Raw genomic sequence first — 21586 nt, 5'->3', positions numbered from 1 at the left:
CATCGGGCACACAAAACTCAAAATGGTCAACCAGTTTACCTATCTCGGCTGCACCATTTCATCAGATGCAAGGATCGACAATGAGATAGACAACAGACTCGCCAAGGCAAATAGCGCCTTTGGAAGACTACACAAAAGAGTCTGGAAAAACACCCAACTGAAAAACCTCACAAAGATAAGCATATACAGAGCCGTTGTCATACCCACACTCCTGTTCGGCTCCGAATCATGGGTCCTCTACCGGCATCACCTACGGCTCCTAGAATGCTTCCACCAGCGTTGTCTCCGCTCCATCCTCAACATCCATTGGAGCGCTTTCATCCCTAACATCGAAGTACTCGAGATGGCAGAGGTCGACAGCATCGAGTCCACGCTGCTGAAGATCCAGCTGCGCTGGGTGGGTCACGTCTCCAGAATGGAGGACCATCGCCTTCCCAAGATCGTGTTATATGGCGAGCTCTCCACTGGCCACCGTGACAGAGGTGCACCAAAGAAAAGGTACAAGGACTGCCTAAAGAAATCTCTTGGTGCCTGCCACATTGACCACCGCCAGTGGGCTGATATCGCCTCAAACTGTGCATCTTGGCGCCTCACAATTTGGCGGGCAGCAACCTCCTTTGAAGAAGACCGCAGAACCCACCTCACTGACAAAAGGCAAAGGAGGAAAAACCCAACACCCAACCCCAACCAACCAATTTTCCCCTGCAGCCGCTGCAACCGTGTCTGCCTGTCCCGCATCGGACTGGTCAGCCACAAACGAGCCTGCAGCTGACGTGGACTTTTACCCCCTCCATAAATCTTCGTCCGCGAAGCCAAGCCAAAGATATGGGTTGGCACAACATCGAGGGCTGAGAGGCTGGTACTGCAGTGTTCTATGATCCTCATGGTTTAGAAAGATGAGGAACAATCTTATAGAGACATATAAAAGTATGAAAGGAATAAATAAGGTAGAAGGAGGGAAGTTGCTTACACTGGCCAGTGAGGCTAGAACTAGGGGACACAGCCTCAAGATTCAGTGGAGTAGATTTAATATAAGGAGGAACTGCTTCTCCCAGAGAGTAATGGATCTGTGGAATTCAGTGCCCAAGGAAGCAATGGAGACTGCCCCACTGAAATGTATTTAAGGCACAGGTAGATTTTTAAAGAACTGAGGGTTATAGGTAAGTGGAGCTGATTTTCATCCAGTTATGCCATGATCTCATTGAATGGTGGAGTAAAGCTCGAAAGTCCGCTGACGCTAAGATTGCAGTCAAATCACAGAGATGCTGGAGGAACTCAGCCAATCTTGCAGCATCCATGGGAGGGTTGGGGGGGGAGGGTAAAAAAAGGTATATACTCGATGTTTCAGTCCTCAAGGTACGGGTTAAAGAAACACAAAGGCTGGGGAAAGAAAGATGGAAGAATGGGAGAAGGAGGAGGAGGACAGACAGTCAAAAGGTTTAAATTAGATATGATAAGGAAAGGTGAGAATTAACTTTGGCTCTGTGAAAGGAGAGAGAGGGGAAAGGAGATGGGGGAAAGATTGAAGGAGTTTAACAAAAACATTGAATGGTGGAGCAGGCTCGATGGGCCAGAGAGCTGTCTCTTGCTTATAGCCCTAGTGTATAACTTCCTGTTGCTTCGATGCCTGCAGAGTTCCCATCAATGAACAACACAATTTTTTTTCCCCAAGAAAAATCACCCAAAATACCTTATATTTTTGTTGGCATTTATTCGTTCAGTGGGATGTTGCAAGCCTGTTACTTATCGCTATTGGCCCCACTGGCCTTGATGGAGGGCCGCTAAGAGTTTATTGTGCATGGAGGAGATCCCTGCAGGTATTCATGTCTTCTTTTTTATCCAATCCCGCCGACTCTCTTTGGCGGATGTGATGACCAGGGCCAACACTCTGGTCACACTGTGCTTCCAAATCTGGGGTGTTACATCTGCTTAGCTGGAGGATGTGTTCAACGACTTTGTTGCCTTGATTTGAGGACACTACCAGATGAACATCGGCTGGCCGTCAGCCACTGACAGGTACCACAGAGAGTCCAGTAGCACTAGCATATCCTGCAGTAGAAACGGGGGCACGTTCTCAACGACCAGAGTGTGCAGATAATCTCGATTGTTGTAATCCTCCAACATTTTCCGGCATTGCGGCTTCTTCTTGAGAATCCCATACGTGTTTACGATGAATTCGGAAAATGTGGAATGCTTCTCGGGACAGTAACCAAGGTGCCGCAGGGTGTCCATTATCTCAGTCGCGTGAGCAAGCATGGCGTCCCGTTGACCACCTCTTCCTGCAGCCTGAAGAATAGATTTTTATGAACTGGTATCTTCTATTTCATCATTTCAATTTTAATTTCCAGACACGACAGGGTCCAAGAGCCGATGCCGCCCAAATACCCTAATTAATCTATAATCCCCACCTTTATTTCGTTATTGGCCAGAAGGGCAGTCTTGTTCAGGTGGAGGGACTTTATCGTGCCTACTCATGCTCAATGACTACATGACATCATGTCATGTTTCAACTTAGAGAAGATTAGATGCCCAATTTCCGATTTGAATTTAAATTTTCAAATACTATGGGGTGGCGCTTATGGAGCCACTGTAGAGTCAGAGAAGAAGCGGACATGCAGCGCTCCCCCGGGGTTCAGCCACCCAGTCGACTGCTGTCGTCTCCACACGGGCTTGGAACGGCCTGTTGGGGGAGCCGACGGGGGGGGGGGGGGGGGGTTTTAGTTGAAGTCCCATGGCCGCGGGTCTGCGCCCAAGATAGCGACGCCTATTAACGCCTATTAATGAGGGGCTGCGTGGGGGATTATGGGTCGGGAAGATGGCCATTGCTCTGCCATGTTTTGAGCCACAGAGAGTGGCTCTGAAGGCCGATGCACCCGGTGAGGTGCCAGAGCGGTCGGTGGGGCTGTCGCAGCCTGCATCGGCCGCCCCCTGATGGCACCCGTCAACACTTTTCTCCCCGGGGTGAGAGCACCAAATACCAGAGGACATCTATTTAAGGTGAGTGTAGGAAGTCGAGGGGAGACGTCAAGGCTAAGATTTTTAAGAGAGTATTGATGGCTGTAATGCATCGCCAGAAGTGATGGTGGAGGCTGGTACAATAGGGACATTTAAAAGACTCTTAGACAGGCACGTGGATGGTTATGGGGGTGAGGGAGGGAAGGTTGAGTAGGTTTGAAAATATAGGTCAGCACAACATAGTGGGCCGAAGGGCCTGTTCTGTGCTGTAATGTTCAATGTATTTATGGGAATCGATACTTTAAAACACTATTGGGCATATTTATATTCAGTTAAGGTCCATGGAGGAGATCCCTGCAGGTATTTATGTCTTCTTTTTTATCCATTGGGAATTCCATTCCTTTTCTAACAGAAAACTAGCATGGAGTTTAAAAACACAAATTAAAGGATAGTTATTTTTTTTCCTGGTGTTATCAAACTCTTGAAGAAACAAGGTTCCTCTGTTAATACCCAAAATGTGTTAACTTTGGGTTGCCTTACAGCACCCATTCTCAACAGGGACCCCACAACCCCTCTGGTGGCCACTGTGCATTTTAAGTAAAAGCCTTTTCTTTTCACCTCACGTAACATAGATATTTTTAATGTGGTCAGTAGGAGAGAGGTATGGAGGAATCCGATGACTACTTCATAGGGAATGGGGCACATAAACTTTGAGCAGAGTCCTGGCCAGGGTGGGGGGGAAATGGGGGAGTGAGGGAGTGGGCATAGCTGAGTCGAGAATGGCTGCTGTTAAAGCTGAAAAAGAGGCCCCACTAACCTCACCAGGCATTCCCACCAATCAGAGGAGAAGCAAGAGAGAGTCCCTTCAGAGTCACCGAGTGTCCGTGGATTCACCTCTGGCGCTCCCGCTGCCTCTGTAGCCGCCCAGCCTCTAGTCCATTCCAGTGATGGCCCCAACCTCCTGGCTCCCAAAACTCCATCCCCCCCCCAAATATGATCGGGAAGTCGTCAGCACCCAAGGCCCTTCAGGAGCCCCGCTCAACATCGGCACCCTCACGGGTTCCAGTCACCTGATGCCCAGGCTGCATGAGCCGATCTCCAGCAGCACGCATGGCTTGGCATGCGACCTGGATCCCAGGTTTCCTTCCCTGTAGGGTTCGCTTACAGGCTTCTCCTTGTCAGCAGCAGGGGGGGGGGTGGATGGGGGGGAAGTGTCCCTCCCTGCGCTGGCCCACTGATGGCCCGGAGCCCGCAACACTATCTTGCACACGTATCCCCATGGGATCACGGAACACACTAGCATGCCGGCCATTTCAACCTGTAGGGATCCATTAATGTAACGACCAGGCACTAGGACCCTGCGGAGGGAGACAATGCTCTCCCAGGTCCTCTCACAGAACCTGCACCTTATGCGGAATACAACTCATTTCCTAAATCCATATCAATATGAATATATACTAACCTCATTGATTCTTTCATTGATATCGGCTATTCTGTATCCGTACAATCGGGGCTCATCAACAAAGATGTAACTCAAAATTCTTCGGTCCAACTGAAAGGCGATTTCTCCAATCACACGGTAAGATTTCTCCTTGTCTTAAAGGTAAAGTTGAGAACACAATGATGAAAGTGAATGAAAATATTCAGTTTATCATATCCCTTGCAAGGTGAATGGAAATTTGTTACCAAACACGTGAATAAAATTTTCAAATGCGCTGAAATTCTTGCTTCCTGCAGAATGATGTGCTGGCGTTGGAGAGGATTCAGGGGAGGTTCACAAGGATGATTCCAGGAACAAATGGGTCATCATATATGAGGAGCATTTGAAAGCTCTTGGCCTGTACTCACTGGAATTTAGGAGAATGGGTGAGGAATCTCATTGCAACGTTTTGGTTGCGCCAGCGATCGGGACCGAACTTGGGTTCGAATCCTGCGCTCTCTGTAAGGAGTTTGTACGTTCTCCCTGTGTCTGCGCGGGTTCTCCCTGGAGGCTCTGGTTTCCTCTCACCATTCATAGGTTAATGGGGTGTAAATTGGGTGGTATGGACTCGTAGGCTCAAACGGCATGTTACCGTGTTGTATGTCTAAATTTAAAATTAAATTTCCAATGTTGAAAGATGTGTTCAGAGTAGATGTAGAATGGTTGTTTTCTATGGTGGGAGAGTCTGGGACAAGGGGGCACAACTTCAGGATTGAAGGGCATCCGCTTAGAACAGAGATGCAGAGGAGTTTCTTCAGCCAGAAGGCAGTGAATCTGTGGAATTTGTTGCCACAGGGGGTTGTGGAGGCCAGGTTATTGGGTGGATTTAAGGCAGAGATTGATAGGTTCTTGATTAGCCAGGGCATCAAAGGTTAAGGGGAGAAGGCTGGGCAGTGGGGCTGAGTGGGGAAATGGATCAATCCATGATTAAAGCCAGTCAGTCAGGGCAGTAGAACCCTGCAGGGGAGCACTGTGTCTGCACTCCCTGCCCTCCCTGGGTCCACACCAGTGGCAGGGCTGCCATTACAGCAGGTCCCGAGGATAATGGGAATGAGTTGATTGTCGGACACATTGTGCAATGCATCATATATGCCTTCGTCCAGGACGATTGAAACAAAAATGTCACCTTTAAAATCGGGTCGTCCTGGATGGCAAGTCTAAAATCCATACTTTGACGGCGAAACCTCAATACCGCCTCCGCGGAGCCCATGCGGCCTGTAGCAGGAGTTGACTGGTTTATTTTAAAATATCAATAAACCTTTAAATGATCATTTGTTATTAAAATATGGTGACTTGCTTTTAACAGCATCCACCGGTCAGTGGTAAGTGCCAGATCTGGGGACGTCTTGCACAAAATTACCATTATGGGTGGAAATTCCAGGCCGTCCTATACGAAGGCATATACAGTACATATTCTTCCCTCCCACCTGGATGATTCGCATGGAATGCTTAATTGAATTTAAATTATCCAATAAATACAAGCATAAATAGATGATAAATATTCACCGTGCTAAAGAAGCGACTTTGCTATAGTCTGGTACATAAACGTGTAATAGGAACTCAGCACCCCTACAGATTCAGTAGGTTTCTCCAGCACATTGGCGTTCTGTACTAAACACCAGCATCAGGTCGGGTAAATGCAGAGAGTCTTTTACTCAGTCAGTGGATCGGCAATCGGAGAACTTTCCCCCTTTCACCCTTCACCCTCGTCCTCTAGTTTGTATCTCACCTACCCTCAGTGCAGATATCGTGACCTCAATGCTAAACAAGCCCAGGTGTTAAACAGGGAAGTCTGCAGGCACTGTAGAAGGTAGCGCAAGAGCACTGGAGAAACTCAGCAGGTCAAGCAGCGTCTAGAGACCGTAAAGGGTGACCAAGGTTTCGAACCTGAGTAGACCTGCTGCGGCCTCTGTGCCCAGCATTAACACAGCGCCAATTCCCCCTTTCAGGTCAGTGCCTCCAGTACCTGGGTCTTGCCTCGTCGATACAGCTGCCTGGTCAAAGCCCCTCCTTCCAGCAGGGGCACGGCTCGGGGGTCTGCTGGAGATGGGAGAGGCAAACCTCAGAGCCCGTCGAGACTTCGTTGGCCTGAGTTGAAACGGGGCGCAGGCAGACGCATTTCTTCGCAAGACCCCGTTTCTCCTCTGAGGAACTATCATGAAGCAAAATGGCAGTTACAAATATTGCAATGTGGGGGCGTATAATTAGAGAAATGATTGATCAGCACCATTAAATCCCTGCCACAACCACACGAATAAACGCTTCATTGGAAGATTAAAGGAAAAACCACATTTCCAAAGCTTAAACCCATTGTGCTCTAAAAGTATCACCTTCATCACATCTTTTCACTTACATTCATCTCAAAAGGAGTTCCAACATTCCCTGGAGGGGAGAAGAATGATAGAAATTTGATAGAGGTATAAGAACAGGAGCAGCCTGTCGAGCCTGTCCCGCCATTCAATAAGGTCATGGCTGATCTCCACCTACTGTAAATATGTGTGTACAATGCAAAACATTTTGTAGCAAAATTCGAGCTCAAAGATGGCAGCGCGAATCTGGCGGGCGAGGGGGGAGAGAGATGGCAGCGCGAATCGGGCTGGTGAGGGGGAAGAAAGATGGCAGCGTGAATCGGGCGGGTGAGGGGGGAGAGAGACGGCAGCGCAAATCAGGTGGGCAAGGGAGAGGGGGTCGTATTATACACAGGGGTAAAAATTTTCTCCCTTTTTCCCCTAAAAAATGGGGGTGGTCGCATTATTCTTGAAACGCATTATACACGCATATTTACGGTACCTGCCTTTTCCCCATATCCCTTCTTTCCCCTACTGTGTTGAAATCTATCCAGTCTTAAGTATGTTCATTGAGGTCGCCTCCACTGCTTCAAGGGGCGGCGAGTACCATGGATTCACTGCCCTCTGGGAAAAAGCAGTTCCTCCTCATATCTGTCGCTGTTACAGCTCCAGCGATCGGGACCAGGGTTCGAATCCATGCTGTCTGTAAAGAGTTTGTCAGTTCTCCTCGTGTCTGCGTGGGTTTTTACCCGAGGGCTCCAGTTTCCTCCCACCATTCAAAACGTAGCAGGGGTGTAAGTTAATTGGGCGGCACGGTCTCGTGGGCCGAAACGGCCTGTTACTGTGCTGTATGTCTAAATTTTTTGTTATATTACATCTAAATTTTAAATCTACTACCCTGAATCTTGAGGCTATACCCCTAGATCTCGTCTTGCCAACCAGTGGAAAAAACGTACCTACTTCTATCTTAATAAATTCCTTTCATAATTTTATTTGTTTCTCATTCTTCTGAATTTGAGTGAGTATAATCCCACGTGATTGAGTCTCCTCTCGTAGGTCAACCCCCTCATCTCCGGGATCAACCTGGTGAACCTCCTCTGGACCACCTGCAAGGCCAGTATCTCCTTCAAGTAAGGAGACTAGAACTGCCCACAGTTCTCCCATCACCTTAAACAGATGTCCTCTGGTTATGCTATTGTTGTCCTGCGAAAAGGGTGCTGGCCATGATCATAAGACCATATATAAGACTGTTCTTGGACTGTGCTCCTTGGAGTTCAGAAGAATGATGGGGACATCATAATGTCGAAAGGCCTGGACAGAGTAGATTTGACACTGAGGGCACAACTTCAGGACTGAAGGACACCCATTTAAAACAGAGATGGGGCGGAATTTCTAGCGGTGAACCCCTAGAATTTGCCTCCACAGGCGGCTGTGGAAACCAGGTCATCGGGGGTATTTAAGGCAGAGATTGATAGGTATCTGAATTGTCAGGGGGATTAAAGGTTATGGGGAGAAGGCCAGGGAGTGGGGCTGAGTGGGAGGATGGATCAGCTAGTGATAGGATGGTGGAGTGAACTCAACGGGCCAAATGGCCTTCATTCTACTCCTATACCTTTTGGTCTTATGGTGTAAGTGCAGAAATAGGCTGATTAGCCCATCGAGTCTGCTCCACCATTCAATCATGAGAGTGGTGGATGCCTGTAAATGCAGTGCCGGGGGTTGGTAGTGGAGGCTGGTACAATATGAGATTCTTAGACAGGCACATGGATGGAAGGAAAAAAGAGAGTTATGGGGTGTTAATCAGGGAAGAGGGTGATTGTGAAGTGGATTTACTGAGGTCTGCACAACATCATGGGCCAAAGTGCCTGAACTGGGCTGGAATGTTCTAGATTTCAGATTTATTGTCAAGTATATACACGACATCACATACAACCCTGAGATTCCTTTTTCCTGCGGGCACAGCAGAATCACCACTAATTGGTAGTGGAAAATAAAATTGTGCACAGTGTAAACATCTAAGCAAATAAAAAACTGCAAATATAGAATATTACAGCACAGAAAACAGGCCATTCATCCCTTCTAGTCTGTGCCAACTATCATCTCCTTAGTCCACTGACCTGCTCCCATTCCATAATCCTCCAGACCTCTCCCATCCATGTATCTATTCAATCTATACTTAAAACTCAAGATCCACACTCCCACCACTCTCTGAGTGAAGAACTTCCCCCTAATGTTCCCCTAAGCCTTTCTCCCTTCACCTTAAAACTATGACCTCTCGTATCTATCTCCCCCAATCCAAGCGGAAAAAGCCAACTCACATCCACTCTGTCTGTACCTCTCATAATCTATAAACCTCTATCAAATCTCCCCTCATTCTTCTTTACTCCAGGGAATAAAGTCCTAACATGTTTAATCTTTCCCTGTAACTCAACTCCTGAAAACCCTGCAACATCCTAGTAAATCTTCTCTACACCCAGAACTACACACAATATTTCAAATTTGTTCTCACCAATGCCTTAAACATAACATCCCAGCTCCTATACTCTTAGCCTTGATAAAGGCTAAGATGCCAAAAGCTTTCTTTACAACCCTGCCTACATGCAACACAATCTTCAGGGAACAATGTACCTGTATTCCCAGATCACTTTACTCCTCAGTGCCCGACCATTTACTGTGTATGTCCTCCCTTAGTTTGCACTTCAAAAATACATCACTTCACATTTTTCAGCATTAAACTCCATCTGCCATTTACTGGCCCATTCTCCTAGTTGGTCCAGATCCCTCTGCAAGCTTTGAAAATCTTCCTCACTGTCCACGTCTCCAATCTTAGTGTCATCAGTAAACTTGCTGATCCAATTCACCACATTATCATCCAGATCATTGATATGGACAACAAACAACGATGGTCCCAGCACCGATCCCTGAGGCACCTCTAGTCACAGGCCTCCAGTCTGAGAAACAACCATCCACCACCACTCTCTGTTTTCTCCCACACAGCCAATTTTGAATCCGGTTTACAACCACTCCATGGATATCTAGTGTCTTAACGTTTTGAACTAACTTCCCATGTGGTACCTTGTTGAAAGCCTTACTAAAGTCCATGTAGACAACATCCACAGCCTTTCCCTCATCTACCTTCTTGGTAACTTCCTCAAAAAACTCTATAAGATTTGTTAAACATGACCTAACGTGCACAAAGCCATGCTGGCTGTCCTTAATCAGCCCATGGCTGACCAAATTCCTATATAACCCATCTCTCAGAACTCCTTCCAATAATTTACCTACTACTGACAGCAGGTTCACTGGCCTATAATTACCTGGCTTACACATGAGCTCCCCTCCAATCCTCCTGCACCTCACCCGTGGCTAAGGACATTTTGAATATATCTGCCAGGGCCCCTGAAATTTCAACACTTGTCTCCCTACCTCAAGGTCCAAGGGAATATCATATCGGGCCTGAGTGATTACTAGATAATGAATGTAAACAAACTGACTGTGAACTACAGAAAGAACAAACAGAAAATCAATAAAGTGCACAAGTTGGAGTCCTTAAATGAGTCCCTGATTATGTTTGTTATTGAGGAGTCTGATGGTGGAGGGGGAGCAGCTGTTCCTGAACCTGGTGGTGTGAATCTGGTGGCCCCTACACCTCTTTGCTGATGGTAGCAGTGAGAACAGAGCATGTGGGGGGGGGTGTGGGTCCTTGATGATTGTTTCTGTAGAAATATCATTTGCAGCTCATCCAAGTAATTAGAAAATAATTGCCTGTGTTTGGCAAGACCGCAGCTGGGATATGTCCCATCTGGGTTTCTCACCATTACAAGCGCAGTAGAAACTCTCCAACTCTTGAGCTCTGTAACCAAGTTGGTGGAGCCTGTGCCCGCCAGCAGCCACAAGGGGTTGCCAAATCTGGTGCTGTACTGTTCTATGTTCTTTGGTACAGGGTTTAATGCAGAAAAGTTAGACCGCAGATTCTTCACGAACAGCTTGGGAAAATAGGGCCCAATAGGTTTTGTTATAATCATTTCTAATGAATCTCCCACGTAAAAGAGATTCCAGCTGACTTTGCACTGATGTTATTGACTCCAGACAGCACTGGTGAAACAACCTGAATAATTATTGCTGGATCGGAGCTAACGTTAAAGACAGACGTTCCGTGTCCATTGCAGGCTCTCTGTGACTATCTTATTATATGCTTACCTGCGGCTGCCGGTAACACAGGATCACAACGAGTATAGTTGACCACAGGTAATGGTGCAAAGTCGGTGTCGGCTGAAGGTGCAACACCTGAAAGAGGGAAGAAACAGGGGTTCACAATCCCGCACGACACAGTCGACACATTTAGGTGAGAACCAGGCAAGGGCCAGTGGTCCGAGGTCAGAGGTGAAGATGGGTGGGGGTGGGGGTACGAAATTGGGTTTCCTCCGGGGGTTCTGGCCTCCTCCCACCTTTCACAATGTACGGGGTTACTTGGATGGCACGGATTCGTGTATACCACGTGTATGTCTAAATGTGTGGCCAGGGGTGGTGGTGGAGGCTGGTGCAATAGGGGCATCTAAAAGACTCTTAGATGTAAGAAATATAGAGAGTTACGAGGGTGAGGTTGGAAAGGATTTGCACAGGTTTGTGGGCCGGAGGGGCCTGTTTCTCTGGTGAACGTCTACATTTTAAAAATTAAATGTTAAAAACTTCATTCTTCAATCCTTCAAGGGTTCTTCAAGAGTTCTCCAGACATTCTTCAAATGTGGGCTTCTGGAACCACGTATCGGAACTGAGCATCAAGAGGATGCTCATCGTGTCGAAGTTTTAGACCTGGAGCTCAGGCGGCCGATGATTTAGACTGAACCAGCGTCTTGTGCGGCTGCGGAAGCTGCAGGAGCGCTGGAGGTGAATCCACGGTCTCTGCCAGAGCGCTGGAGGTGAATCCATGGTCTCTGCGGGAGCGCTGGAGGTGAATCCAAGGACTCTTGGCATCTCGGGGGGGGGGCGGTGGAAACTCCCTTTTGCTTCTCTTTTTTCCAACTGTAAGGGGCTCCGGGCAATGCGAAAGCTGAATCTTTGTCTGTCTTATGACAATTTCATGTCATATTATATTTCTGTTTGATTACATGGCAATAAATAGCATCTCATCTGATCTGAACATGAAGGGGATTGAGAGACTTCTATCAGTAGAGTTTTAGTTAACTTTGGGCATCATGTTCAGCACAGATATATGGGCTGAAGGACCTGTTCCTGTGCTGTACTGTTCCATGTTCTGTGGTACAGGGTCTAATGCAGAAAATTGGGATTAGACCGTAGATTCGTCACAGACAATTTAGGAAATTAGGACCCAATTCTGAACAGGATGTTTTGTTATAATCAGTTCTACTGACTCTCCTGTGCAAAGGAGATTCCAGCTGACTTAGCAGTGAAGTTATTGACTCCAGATGGCGCTGGTGAAACAACCTGAATAATTATGGCCGGATCTGAGCTAACATTATAGACAGACGTTCCGTGTTCATTGCTGCGAATGTCTGATTATACACTCACCTGCGGCTGCCGGTAACACAGGATCACATCGAGTATAGTTGACCACAGGTAACGGTGCAAAGTCAGTGTCGGCTGAAGCTCCAACACCTGAAAGAGGGAAGGAACAGAGATTCACAATCCCTCATGACATTTAGATGAGAACGAAGCTGTAGCGCGTCGAATGACTCAAAGGCTTCTTGACTCAAACCAAGGCTTTTATTAGCAAAAGACTGGAGCGTAGCACATCGAGGTCGACCAGTCCAGACTGACCTGGGTCTGGTTATGACCTGGCCACTAGGTGGGGCTACGGCTCTCAGCCAATCACAACTATAGGTAAATATATACATTGGTGATAGTATCTTGGACTATCACACAGGTGAGGTCCAGTTGTCAGAGATTAGAGGTGTAGAAACATAATGCTGGAGAAACCCAGCAGGTCAAACAAAGCGTACTTTATATAGCAGATTTCTTTGGCTTGGCTTCGCGGACGAAGATTTATGGAGGGGGTAAAAAGTCCACGTCAGCTGCAGGCTCGTTTGTGGCTGACAAGTCCGATGCGGGACAGGCAGACACGATTGCAGCGGTTGCAAGGGAAAATTGGTTGGTTGGGGTTGGGTGTTGGGTTTTTCCTCCTTTGCCTTTTGTCAGTGAGGTGGGCTCTGCGGTCTTCTTCAAAGGAGGTTGCTGCCCGCCAAACTGTGAGGCGCCAAGATGCACGGTTTGAGGCGTTATCAGCCCACTGGCGGTGGTCAATGTCGCAGGCACCAAGAGATTTCTTTAGGCAGTCCTTGTACCTTTTCTTTGGTGCACCTCTGTCACGGTGGCCAGTGGAGAGCTCGCCATATAACACGATCTTGGGAAGGCGATGGTCCTCCATTCTGGAGACGTGACCCATCCAGCGCAGCTGGATCTTCAGCAGCGTGGACTCGATGCTGTCGACCTCTGCCATCTCGAGTACTTCGACGTTAGGGATGAAAGCGCTCCAATGGATGTTGAGGATGGAGCGGAGACAACGCTCCTTTGGAAGACTACACAAAAGAGTCTGGAAAAACAACCAACTGAAAAACCTCACAAAGATAAGCGTATACAGAGCCGTTGTCATACCCACACTCCTGTTCGGCTCCGAATCATGGGTCCTCTACCGGCACCACCTACGGCTCCTATATAGCAGATATATATATATATATATATAAAACCAACATTTCAGGCTTGAGCCCTTCATCAAGGAACAAGCAAAATATCAGTGGGCACCTGAATAAAATGGTGGCTGGGAGGGGCAGGGGGAGGAGCTGAGGAATCAGGCTGGAGGTGGATAGGGGAGGATACACCAGCAAACAGGAGAATGAGGAAGAGGGCTCTGTGAATGGAGAGGGAAGGGGGTTGGGGGTTGGAGGAAAGGAGACAGAGGGATGTGGAAGAACGGGAAGTCGGTCAGCGGAAAGCGGAGAGGTCAACATTAATGCCGTCAGCTGAAACAAAAAATTAGGTGCTGCTTCTCCAGTTTACAGGTAGCCTTGGTTTGATGGTAAATGAGGCCACGGACAGGCGTGCCGGCGTGGGAGTAGGGCACAGAATTGAAATGGTTGCCCACTGGGAGATCCCTGTTACTGATGCGAAGCACCTTCGACATGAGAGTGACCAGGCACAGAACGGGAGATCATTTCGCTGAGCACCTTCACTCTGTCCGCATCCAAAATGTCGGTTACGTATGTTTCCCTTTGCTATATAATGGACACTGTTTGACCTGCTGAGTTTCTCCAGCATCGTGCTTTTACTTCAACTGCGGAGTCTGCAGACTCTCATGTTTAACGGACGTGATAGGTGGATATGGGTGGGAGGGTCTTCTTTGGATTGGCTTCGCGGACGAAGATTTATGGAGGGGGTAAAAAGTCCACGTCAGCTGCAGGCTCGTTTGTGGCTGACAAGTCCGATGCGGGACAGGCAGACACGATTGCAGCGGTTGCAAGGGAAAATTGGTTGGTTGGGGTTGGGTGTTGGGTTTTTCCTCCTTTGCCTTTTGTCAGTGAGGTGGGCTCTGCGGTCTTCTTCAAAGGAGGTTGCTGCCCGCCAAACTGTGAGGCGCCAAGATGCACGGTTTGAGGCGTTATCAGCCCACTGGCGGTGGTCAATGTGGCAGGCACCAAGAGATTTCTTTAGGCAGTCCTTGTACCTTTTCTTTGGTGCACCTCTGTCACGGTGGCCAGTGGAGAGCTCGCCATATAACACGATCTTGGGAAGGCGATGGTCCTCCATTCTGGAGATGTGACCCATCCAGCGCAGCTGAATCTTCAGCAGCGTGGACTCGATGCTGTCGACCTCTGCCATCTCGAGTACTTCGACGTTAGGGGTGTAAGCGCTCCAATGGATGTTGAGGATGGAGCGGAGACAACGCTGGTGGAAGCGTTCTAGGAGCCGTAGGTGGCGCCGGTAGAGGACCCATGATTCGGAGCCGAACAGGAGTGTGGGTATGACAACGGCTCTGTATACGCTTATCTTTGTGAGGTTTTTCAGTTGGTTGTTTTTCCAGACTCTTTTGTGTAGTCTTCCAAAGGCGCTATTTGCCTTGGCGAGTCTGTTGTCTATCTCATTGTCGATCCTTGCATCTGATGAAATGGTGCAGCCGAGATAGGTAAACTGGTTGACCGTTTTGAGTTTTGTGTGCCCGATGGAGATGTGGGGGGGCTGGTAGTCATGGTGGGGAGCTGGCTGATGGAGGACCTCAGTTTTCTTCAGGCTGACTTCCAGGCCAAACATTTTGGCAGTTTCCGCAAAGCAGGACGTCAAGCGCTGAAGAGCTGGCTCTGAATGGGCAACTAAAGCGGCATCATCTGCAAAGAGTAGTTCACGGACAAGTTTCTCTTGTGTCTTGGTGTGAGCTTGCAGGCGCCTCAGATTGGGTGGGAGGGTAGAAAAGGAAAAAAGCCCAATTTGTGATCCCAGGAATTAATGGCCATTCGGCCTTTAAAGTGTCTGGTGTGAAAGCAAAATCAACTCAACACTGGTGTCAGATGACATCATCCCAAGCCGGGGATTGATGGTCTCGACCCCTAGTAAAATCTCTGGTGTCTGCAGACGTCGGTGTTAATCAGGCGAGTGTGAAACAGGTAATTGGATTGTGGGATTGAAATGACCCAAGTTTTGTGTGAGAGCAGGAACGTGAAGGAAGAAAAGATTAAAATGAAGGTTTAAACTTTGTCTTGGAAAAGTCGCAGCAGAAGAGAGAGGAAATAAATGGCAATAAATAGCAATGGCGGACAATTTTTAAACAGTGTGGGAACATTGGTAGAGCTATAGTGCACAATTTATAAAGACCATGGGGTAAAAGCAATGGTGGACCTGACTTCCCAGAATGCCATACGGCAGAGCAACCCCTCCATGAATGGTCTATGCATGCAGCCAGGCATTCAGCACTTTCTCTGCCGCAAGGCATTCTGGGAGGGCAGATCTGCCATTGCTTTTTCCCACAGTATTTATACATTCTACGCGTTAGTGCTACCAACTTTGTCAAGCTGTTTAAAACTTGTCCACTATTGCTATTTATTGCCACCACCTTCCCACGGTCCCTTATAAAGCGGCCAAGAGGGGTTGCAGGCTGCAGGAAAGCGGAGGACTGACGCAGGGCACCAGTATACAGGGAGACCACCCCCGTGGGAGCAGCAGAGGAGACGACCTGCGGGATGGTTATCACTGCGGCAGACCGGTGAGGGCGCTCTGCAGCTGAGGGACACACGGTCAGCGGGGCTGTTGGCAACTCGAGGTGAGGAACCCATGCAGGCTGCAGGCCTGCTGGTGACTGTGGTTGAGACTGAATGCAGGGGGTGCCAGGTATTGCAACCGAGATGCACGAGGGCGCTGATCAGTTCGGATCTGGCACTTGGGCTGCCGATGGTTTGGACTGAAGAGCATGTGACTGTGGAAGCTGTGGGAGCTCTGGAGGCGAATCCACGGACATTCGGGGAGTCTGGGGAAACTCTCTTTTGCTTCCCCTCTTTCTCTAACTGTAAGGAGCGATGGGCAATTTCTACAGATGGTGAATCTTTGTCTGCCTTCAGGTAGACTGAAAGAAATTTTGTGTAATGATGCTTTGAATGTGCAGATAGCTGTAAATGATATAGTTGGGATCACAGAGACATGGCTTCAAGGGGACCAAGGCTGGGAGCTTAATATTCAGGAGGGACAGCCAGAAAGGAAAAGGAGGTGGGCTAGCATTGTTAGCTAGAGAGGAGTTAAAAGCAATAGAAAGGAAGGATGTTAGCTTGAATGATGTGGAATCAATATGGGTCGAGCTGCAAAATGCAAGGGGGCAGAAAACGTTAGTGGGAGTTGTATATAGGCCACCTAACAGTAGTAGAAAGGTTGGGGACGGCATTATACAGGAAATTGGAAATGCGTGCAACAAAGGCAAGGCAGTGATAATGGGTGACTTTAATCTCCATGTAGACTGGATGAATCAAATTGGTAAGGGTACTGATGAGGACGATTTCTTGGAAGGTATACGGGATAATTTTCTAACCCAACGAGGGAACAGGCCATTCTAGACTGGGTTCTGAGTAATGAGGAAGGGTTAGTTAACAATCTTGTTGTGCAAAGCCATTTGGGCAAGAGTGACCACAATATGGTGGAATTTTACATTAGGATGGAAAGTGACAGGGTTAATTCTGTAACTCAGGTTCTGAACTTAAAGAAGGGTGACTTTGAGGGTATGAGACGCGAATTGATTAAGTTAGATGGGCAAATGTTACTTAAAGGATTAACTGTAGAAAGGCAATGGCAAGCATTTAAGGATCACCTGGATGAAATACAACGTTTGTTCATTCTGGTTTGGAAAAAGAATAACTCAAGAAGGGTAGTACATCCTTGGATAACAAGGGAAATCAGGGAGTATTAAGTGTAAAGAGGAAGCGTATAGACTAGCCAGGAAAGACAGAAGACCAGAAGATTGAGAGAAATTCAGAGTTCTACAGAGGAAGACAAAAGGATTAATCAGGAAAGACAAAAGAGATTATGAGAGAAAGGTGGCAGGGAACATAAAAAATGATATGTATATAGATATGTAAAGAGAAAGAGACTAGTAAAGACAAATGTGGGTCCCTTGCAGTCAGAAACAGATGAATTGGTCATGGGGAACAAGGACATGGCAGGCCAATTAAATAACTACTTTAGTTTGGTCTTCACTAGGGAAAATATGAATAATCTTCAGGAAATAATAGGGGGCCATGGGGCTAATGTGACGGAAGGACTGGGGAAAATCAGTGTTGGATAAATGGATTAAAGGCAGACAAGTCCCCAGGGCCAGATGGTCTGCATCCCAGAGTGCTAAAGGAAGTAGCCCATGAAGTAGTGGATAATTTTTCAAATCTCTTCAGATTCTGGAGTAGTTCCTGAGGACTGGAGGGTGGCTAATGTAACTCCACTTTTTAAAAAGGGAGGGAAAGAGAAATCAGGGAATTATAGACGGGTTAGCTTGACATCGGTGGTGGGGAAAATGTTAGAGTCAGTTATTAAAGATGTGATTGCGGCACATCTGGAAAGTGGTGAATTCATTGGTCAGGGCAGCATGGTTTTATGAAAGGAAAATCGTGTCTGACTAATCTTACTGAATTTTTTGAGGATGTAACTAGTAGAGTGGAGAGGGGAGAACCAGTAGATGTGGTTTACCTGGATTTTCAGAAGGCTTTTGATAAGGTCCCACACAGGAGATTACTATACAAACTTAAGGCACACGGTATAGGGGATATGGTATTGAGGTGGATAGAGAATTGGTTGACAGATAGGAAGCAAAAAGTAGGAATAAACGGGTACTTTTCGGAATGGCAGTCAGTTACTAGTGGGGTACCACAAGGCTCAGTGCTAGGACCCCAGTTATTTACGATATATATTAATGATTTAGATGAGGAAATAGAAAACAACGTTTCCAAGTTTGCAGATGACATGAAGCTGGGTGGCATTGTAAGCTGTGTAGAGGCTGTTAAGAGTGTGCAGGGTGACTTGGACAGGTTGGGTGAGTGGGCAAATGCATGGCAGATGCAATATAATGTGGATAAATGTGTGGTTGTCCACCTTGGAGTAAAGAATGGGAGGGCTGAGTACTATCTTAATGGTATCCAATTAGGAAAAGGGGAGATGAAAAGAGACCTGGGTGTCGTTGTGCATCAGTCATTAAAAGTGGGCAGGCAGGTGCAGCAAGCAGTAAAAAAGGCCGAATGGTATGTTGGTGTTCATATCAAGAGGATTCAAGTTCAGAAGCAGAGAGGTGTTGATGCAGTTGTATAGGGCCTTATATCGTGTTATATGGCGAGCTCTCCACTGGCCACCGTGACAGAGGTGCACCAAAGAAGAGGTACAAGGACTGCCTAAAGAAATCTCTTGGTGCCTGCCACATTGACCACCGCCAGTGGGCTGATATCGCCTCAAACCGTGCATCTTGGCACCTCACAGTTCGGCGGGCAGCAACCTCCTTTGAAGAAGACCGCAGAGCCCACCTCACTGACAAAAGACAAAGGAGGAAAAACCCAACACCCAACTCCAACCAACCAATTTTCCCTTGCAACCGCTGAAACCGTGTCTGCCTGTCCCGCATCGGACTTGTCAGCCACAAACGAGCCTGCAGCTGACGTGGACATTACCCCTCCATTTAATCTTTGTCCGCGAAGCCAAGCCAAAGAAAGAAGAAAGAGATAGGCCATTGGTGAGACCTCACCTGGAGTATTGTGTTCAGTTTTGGTCTCCTTATCTGAGGAAAGACATCATTGCCATGGAGAGAATGCAGAAAAGGTTGACCAGATTGATACCAGGGATGGCGGGACTTGCATGTGAAGAAAGGCTAGAACAACTGGGCTTGTACTTGCTGGAGTTTAGACGATTAAGAGGAGATTTAATAGAAATGTTCAAAATTCTTAAGGGATTTGACAGGCTTAAGTTTAAGGATAAAGGGGAAGTCCTTTAGGACTGAGATGAGGAAGAATTCTTTCACTCAGAGGGTGGTGAATTTATGGAATTCTCTGCCACAGGAAGTGATTGAGGCCGGTTCCATAGCTATATTTAAGAGAGTGTTAGATTTAGTACTTGTGACTAGGGGGATCAGGGGGTATGGAGAGAGAGCTGAAACAGGGTGCTGAGTGGATGATCAGCCATGATCAAAATGAATGGCGGTGTAGGCTTGAAGGGCCAAATAGCCTACTTCTACATCTATTTTCTATGTTTCTATGTTTCTAATACCACATCTTCTGTTTGATTACATGACAATAAATAGTATCTGATCTGATCTGAACATAAAGGGGATTGATTGCAAGCAGTAGAGTTTTAGTTAGCTTTGGGCATCGTGTTCAGCAAAGATATATGGGCTGTGCTGTACTGTTCCGTGTTCTGTGGTACAGGGTCTAATGTGGAAAATTGGGATTAGACCGTAGATTCGTCACAGACAATTTGGGAAATTAGGACCCAATTCTGAACAGGATGTTTTGTTATAATCAGTTCTACTGACTCTCCTGTGCAAAGGAGATTCCAGCTGACTTAGCAGTGAAGTTATTGACTCCAGACGGCGCTGGTGAAACAACCTGAATAATTATGGCCGGATCTGAGCTAACATTATAGACAGACGTTCCGTGTTCATTGCTGCGAATATCTGATTATACACTCACCTGCGGCTGCCGGTAACAGAGGATCACATCGAGTATAGTTGACCACGGGTAATGGTGCAAAGTCAGTGTCGACTGAAGCTCCAACACCTGAAAGAGGGAAGGAACAGAGGTTCACAATCCCTCATGACATTTAGATAAGAACCAGGCAAGGTCCAGTTGTCAGAGATCAGATGTAGAAACATAACACTAGAGAAACCCAGCAGGCCAAACAGCATTTCAGGCATGGGCCCTTCATCAAGGTATGAGCAAAATGTCAGCAGGCACCTGAAAGAAATGGTGGGTGGGAGGGGCAGGGGGAAGAGCGCAGGACACAGGCTGGAGGTGGATAGGGGAGGGAGAACACACCAGCAAACATGGGGGGGGGGGTAGTTCTGTGAATAGAGAGGGAAGGGTGTTGAAAGCTGGAGGAATGGAGAGGAGGGATGTGGAAGAACGTGTAGCAGGTTTGGAACAGGGTTACACACACCTATACAATACATTCAGATGTGATGTCATCTTTTGGAGTCATGACGTCTACAAGCCAGAGGAACGAAGATCACATGATTTCCAAGAAACTATTGCTAACAGTAAATGGTCACATGATTTCAAAGAATTGCAACTGACCTCATAGATGATGAAATGGTCACATGATTTGGAGAACTATAATGTCAAATTCAGACACTTTGAATCAGAAGACTGCAGGAGTTGAGAAGTCAAGACCATGTGGGACACACAGGAGTAAAGCAGTAAGCTCTAGAACAGCGGTTCTCAACCCTTTTCTTTCTACTCACATACCATTTTAAATATTCCCTGCCATCGGTGTTCTGTGATTAATAAGGGATTGCTTCAGGTGGTAGGTGGGAGGAAGGAAAAAGTTTGAAAACCACTGTTTCAATTGTCCCTCATTGACTCGTTATGTGCACGGTTTCAGAACTCCAAAGGAAATGGGCCAATGACAATTTTTCTCAAGCAAAATATTCCAGTAACAATTGGGTCTAGAACAGTGATTCTCAACCTTCCCTTCCCACCCACATCCCACCTTCAGCAATCCCTGACTAAACACAGAGCACCGATGGCTCAGGGATTACTTAAAGTGGGATGTGAGTGGAAAGAAAAAGGTTGACAACCACTGCTCTAGAAGGAGAGGGAGATACTGGTCTGTACTATATCACAGTAGCCGAAACACCAGTGTTAGACCCTTGTGAAGCAAGGGGTTGAATTACAGTAGCTGGAATAGGTGCTAGCTTGTGACTCCTTGGACCAGAGAAATAAGTGGATTTCAAAAGGGAGACCATTTCTCAACTGCTCTTTTGAAAATAAAGGGATCAGCCTCAACGTGGAAAGAAACTCCAGAACTTTAAGAAGCTAAGAGGGAGTTGAAGATCACCAGAGTGAGAGGTTAAGAAGAAATCTCTTCCTGGGAAATCAGCCCAACAAGATTTCTCAGTTGGAACAATCCAAGGACTACTGCTTTAAGAACTTCTGAACTACAATTTAACAGACCTTCAAGTTCAACACGACTTTAAAATACTGGGCCTTAAAACTACCTTTAAACTGAAATAGTTTGGACTTTAATATACACGCGTGTTTACACAATTACATTCACACATAGTGGAGGTTAAGCTTAGAGTTAAGTAAGTTTAGAGTTAAAGAGAACTGTTATGCGGTTAATAGTTTAATAAAACTATTTAGTTGTTTAATAAAAATTATTATTTTGAATTTACCACTGTCTGACG

At 47.0% G+C, this 21586-nt stretch overlaps 1 protein-coding gene across 1 annotated transcript in view; it reads right to left on the bottom strand.

Annotated features, from left to right (window-relative positions):
- Nucleotides 1–1691: 1691 nt before the first annotated feature.
- LOC138751962 (uncharacterized) overlaps nt 1692–21586 on the bottom strand; it is an 83370-nt gene continuing 63475 nt past the window's right edge. Inside the window, exons 17-22 of the mRNA XM_069914993.1 lie at nt 19872–19958; nt 12253–12339; nt 10924–11010; nt 6402–6587; nt 4418–4551; nt 1692–2286 (exon numbers count right to left, since the gene is read on the bottom strand). Of these exons, the coding sequence (XP_069771094.1) occupies nt 1978–2286; nt 4418–4551; nt 6402–6587; nt 10924–11010; nt 12253–12339; nt 19872–19958 (890 nt within the window). The 3' untranslated portion in view covers nt 1692–1977. The remainder of the gene's footprint in view (nt 2287–4417; nt 4552–6401; nt 6588–10923; nt 11011–12252; nt 12340–19871; nt 19959–21586) is intronic.

This window comes from Narcine bancroftii, chromosome 1 (assembly GCF_036971445.1).
Source record: "Narcine bancroftii isolate sNarBan1 chromosome 1, sNarBan1.hap1, whole genome shotgun sequence".
Lineage (NCBI taxonomy): Eukaryota > Metazoa > Chordata > Chondrichthyes > Torpediniformes > Narcinidae > Narcine > Narcine bancroftii.
Note: the sequence above shows the minus strand (reverse complement) of the source record. Positions and strands in the feature narration are given on the sequence as shown.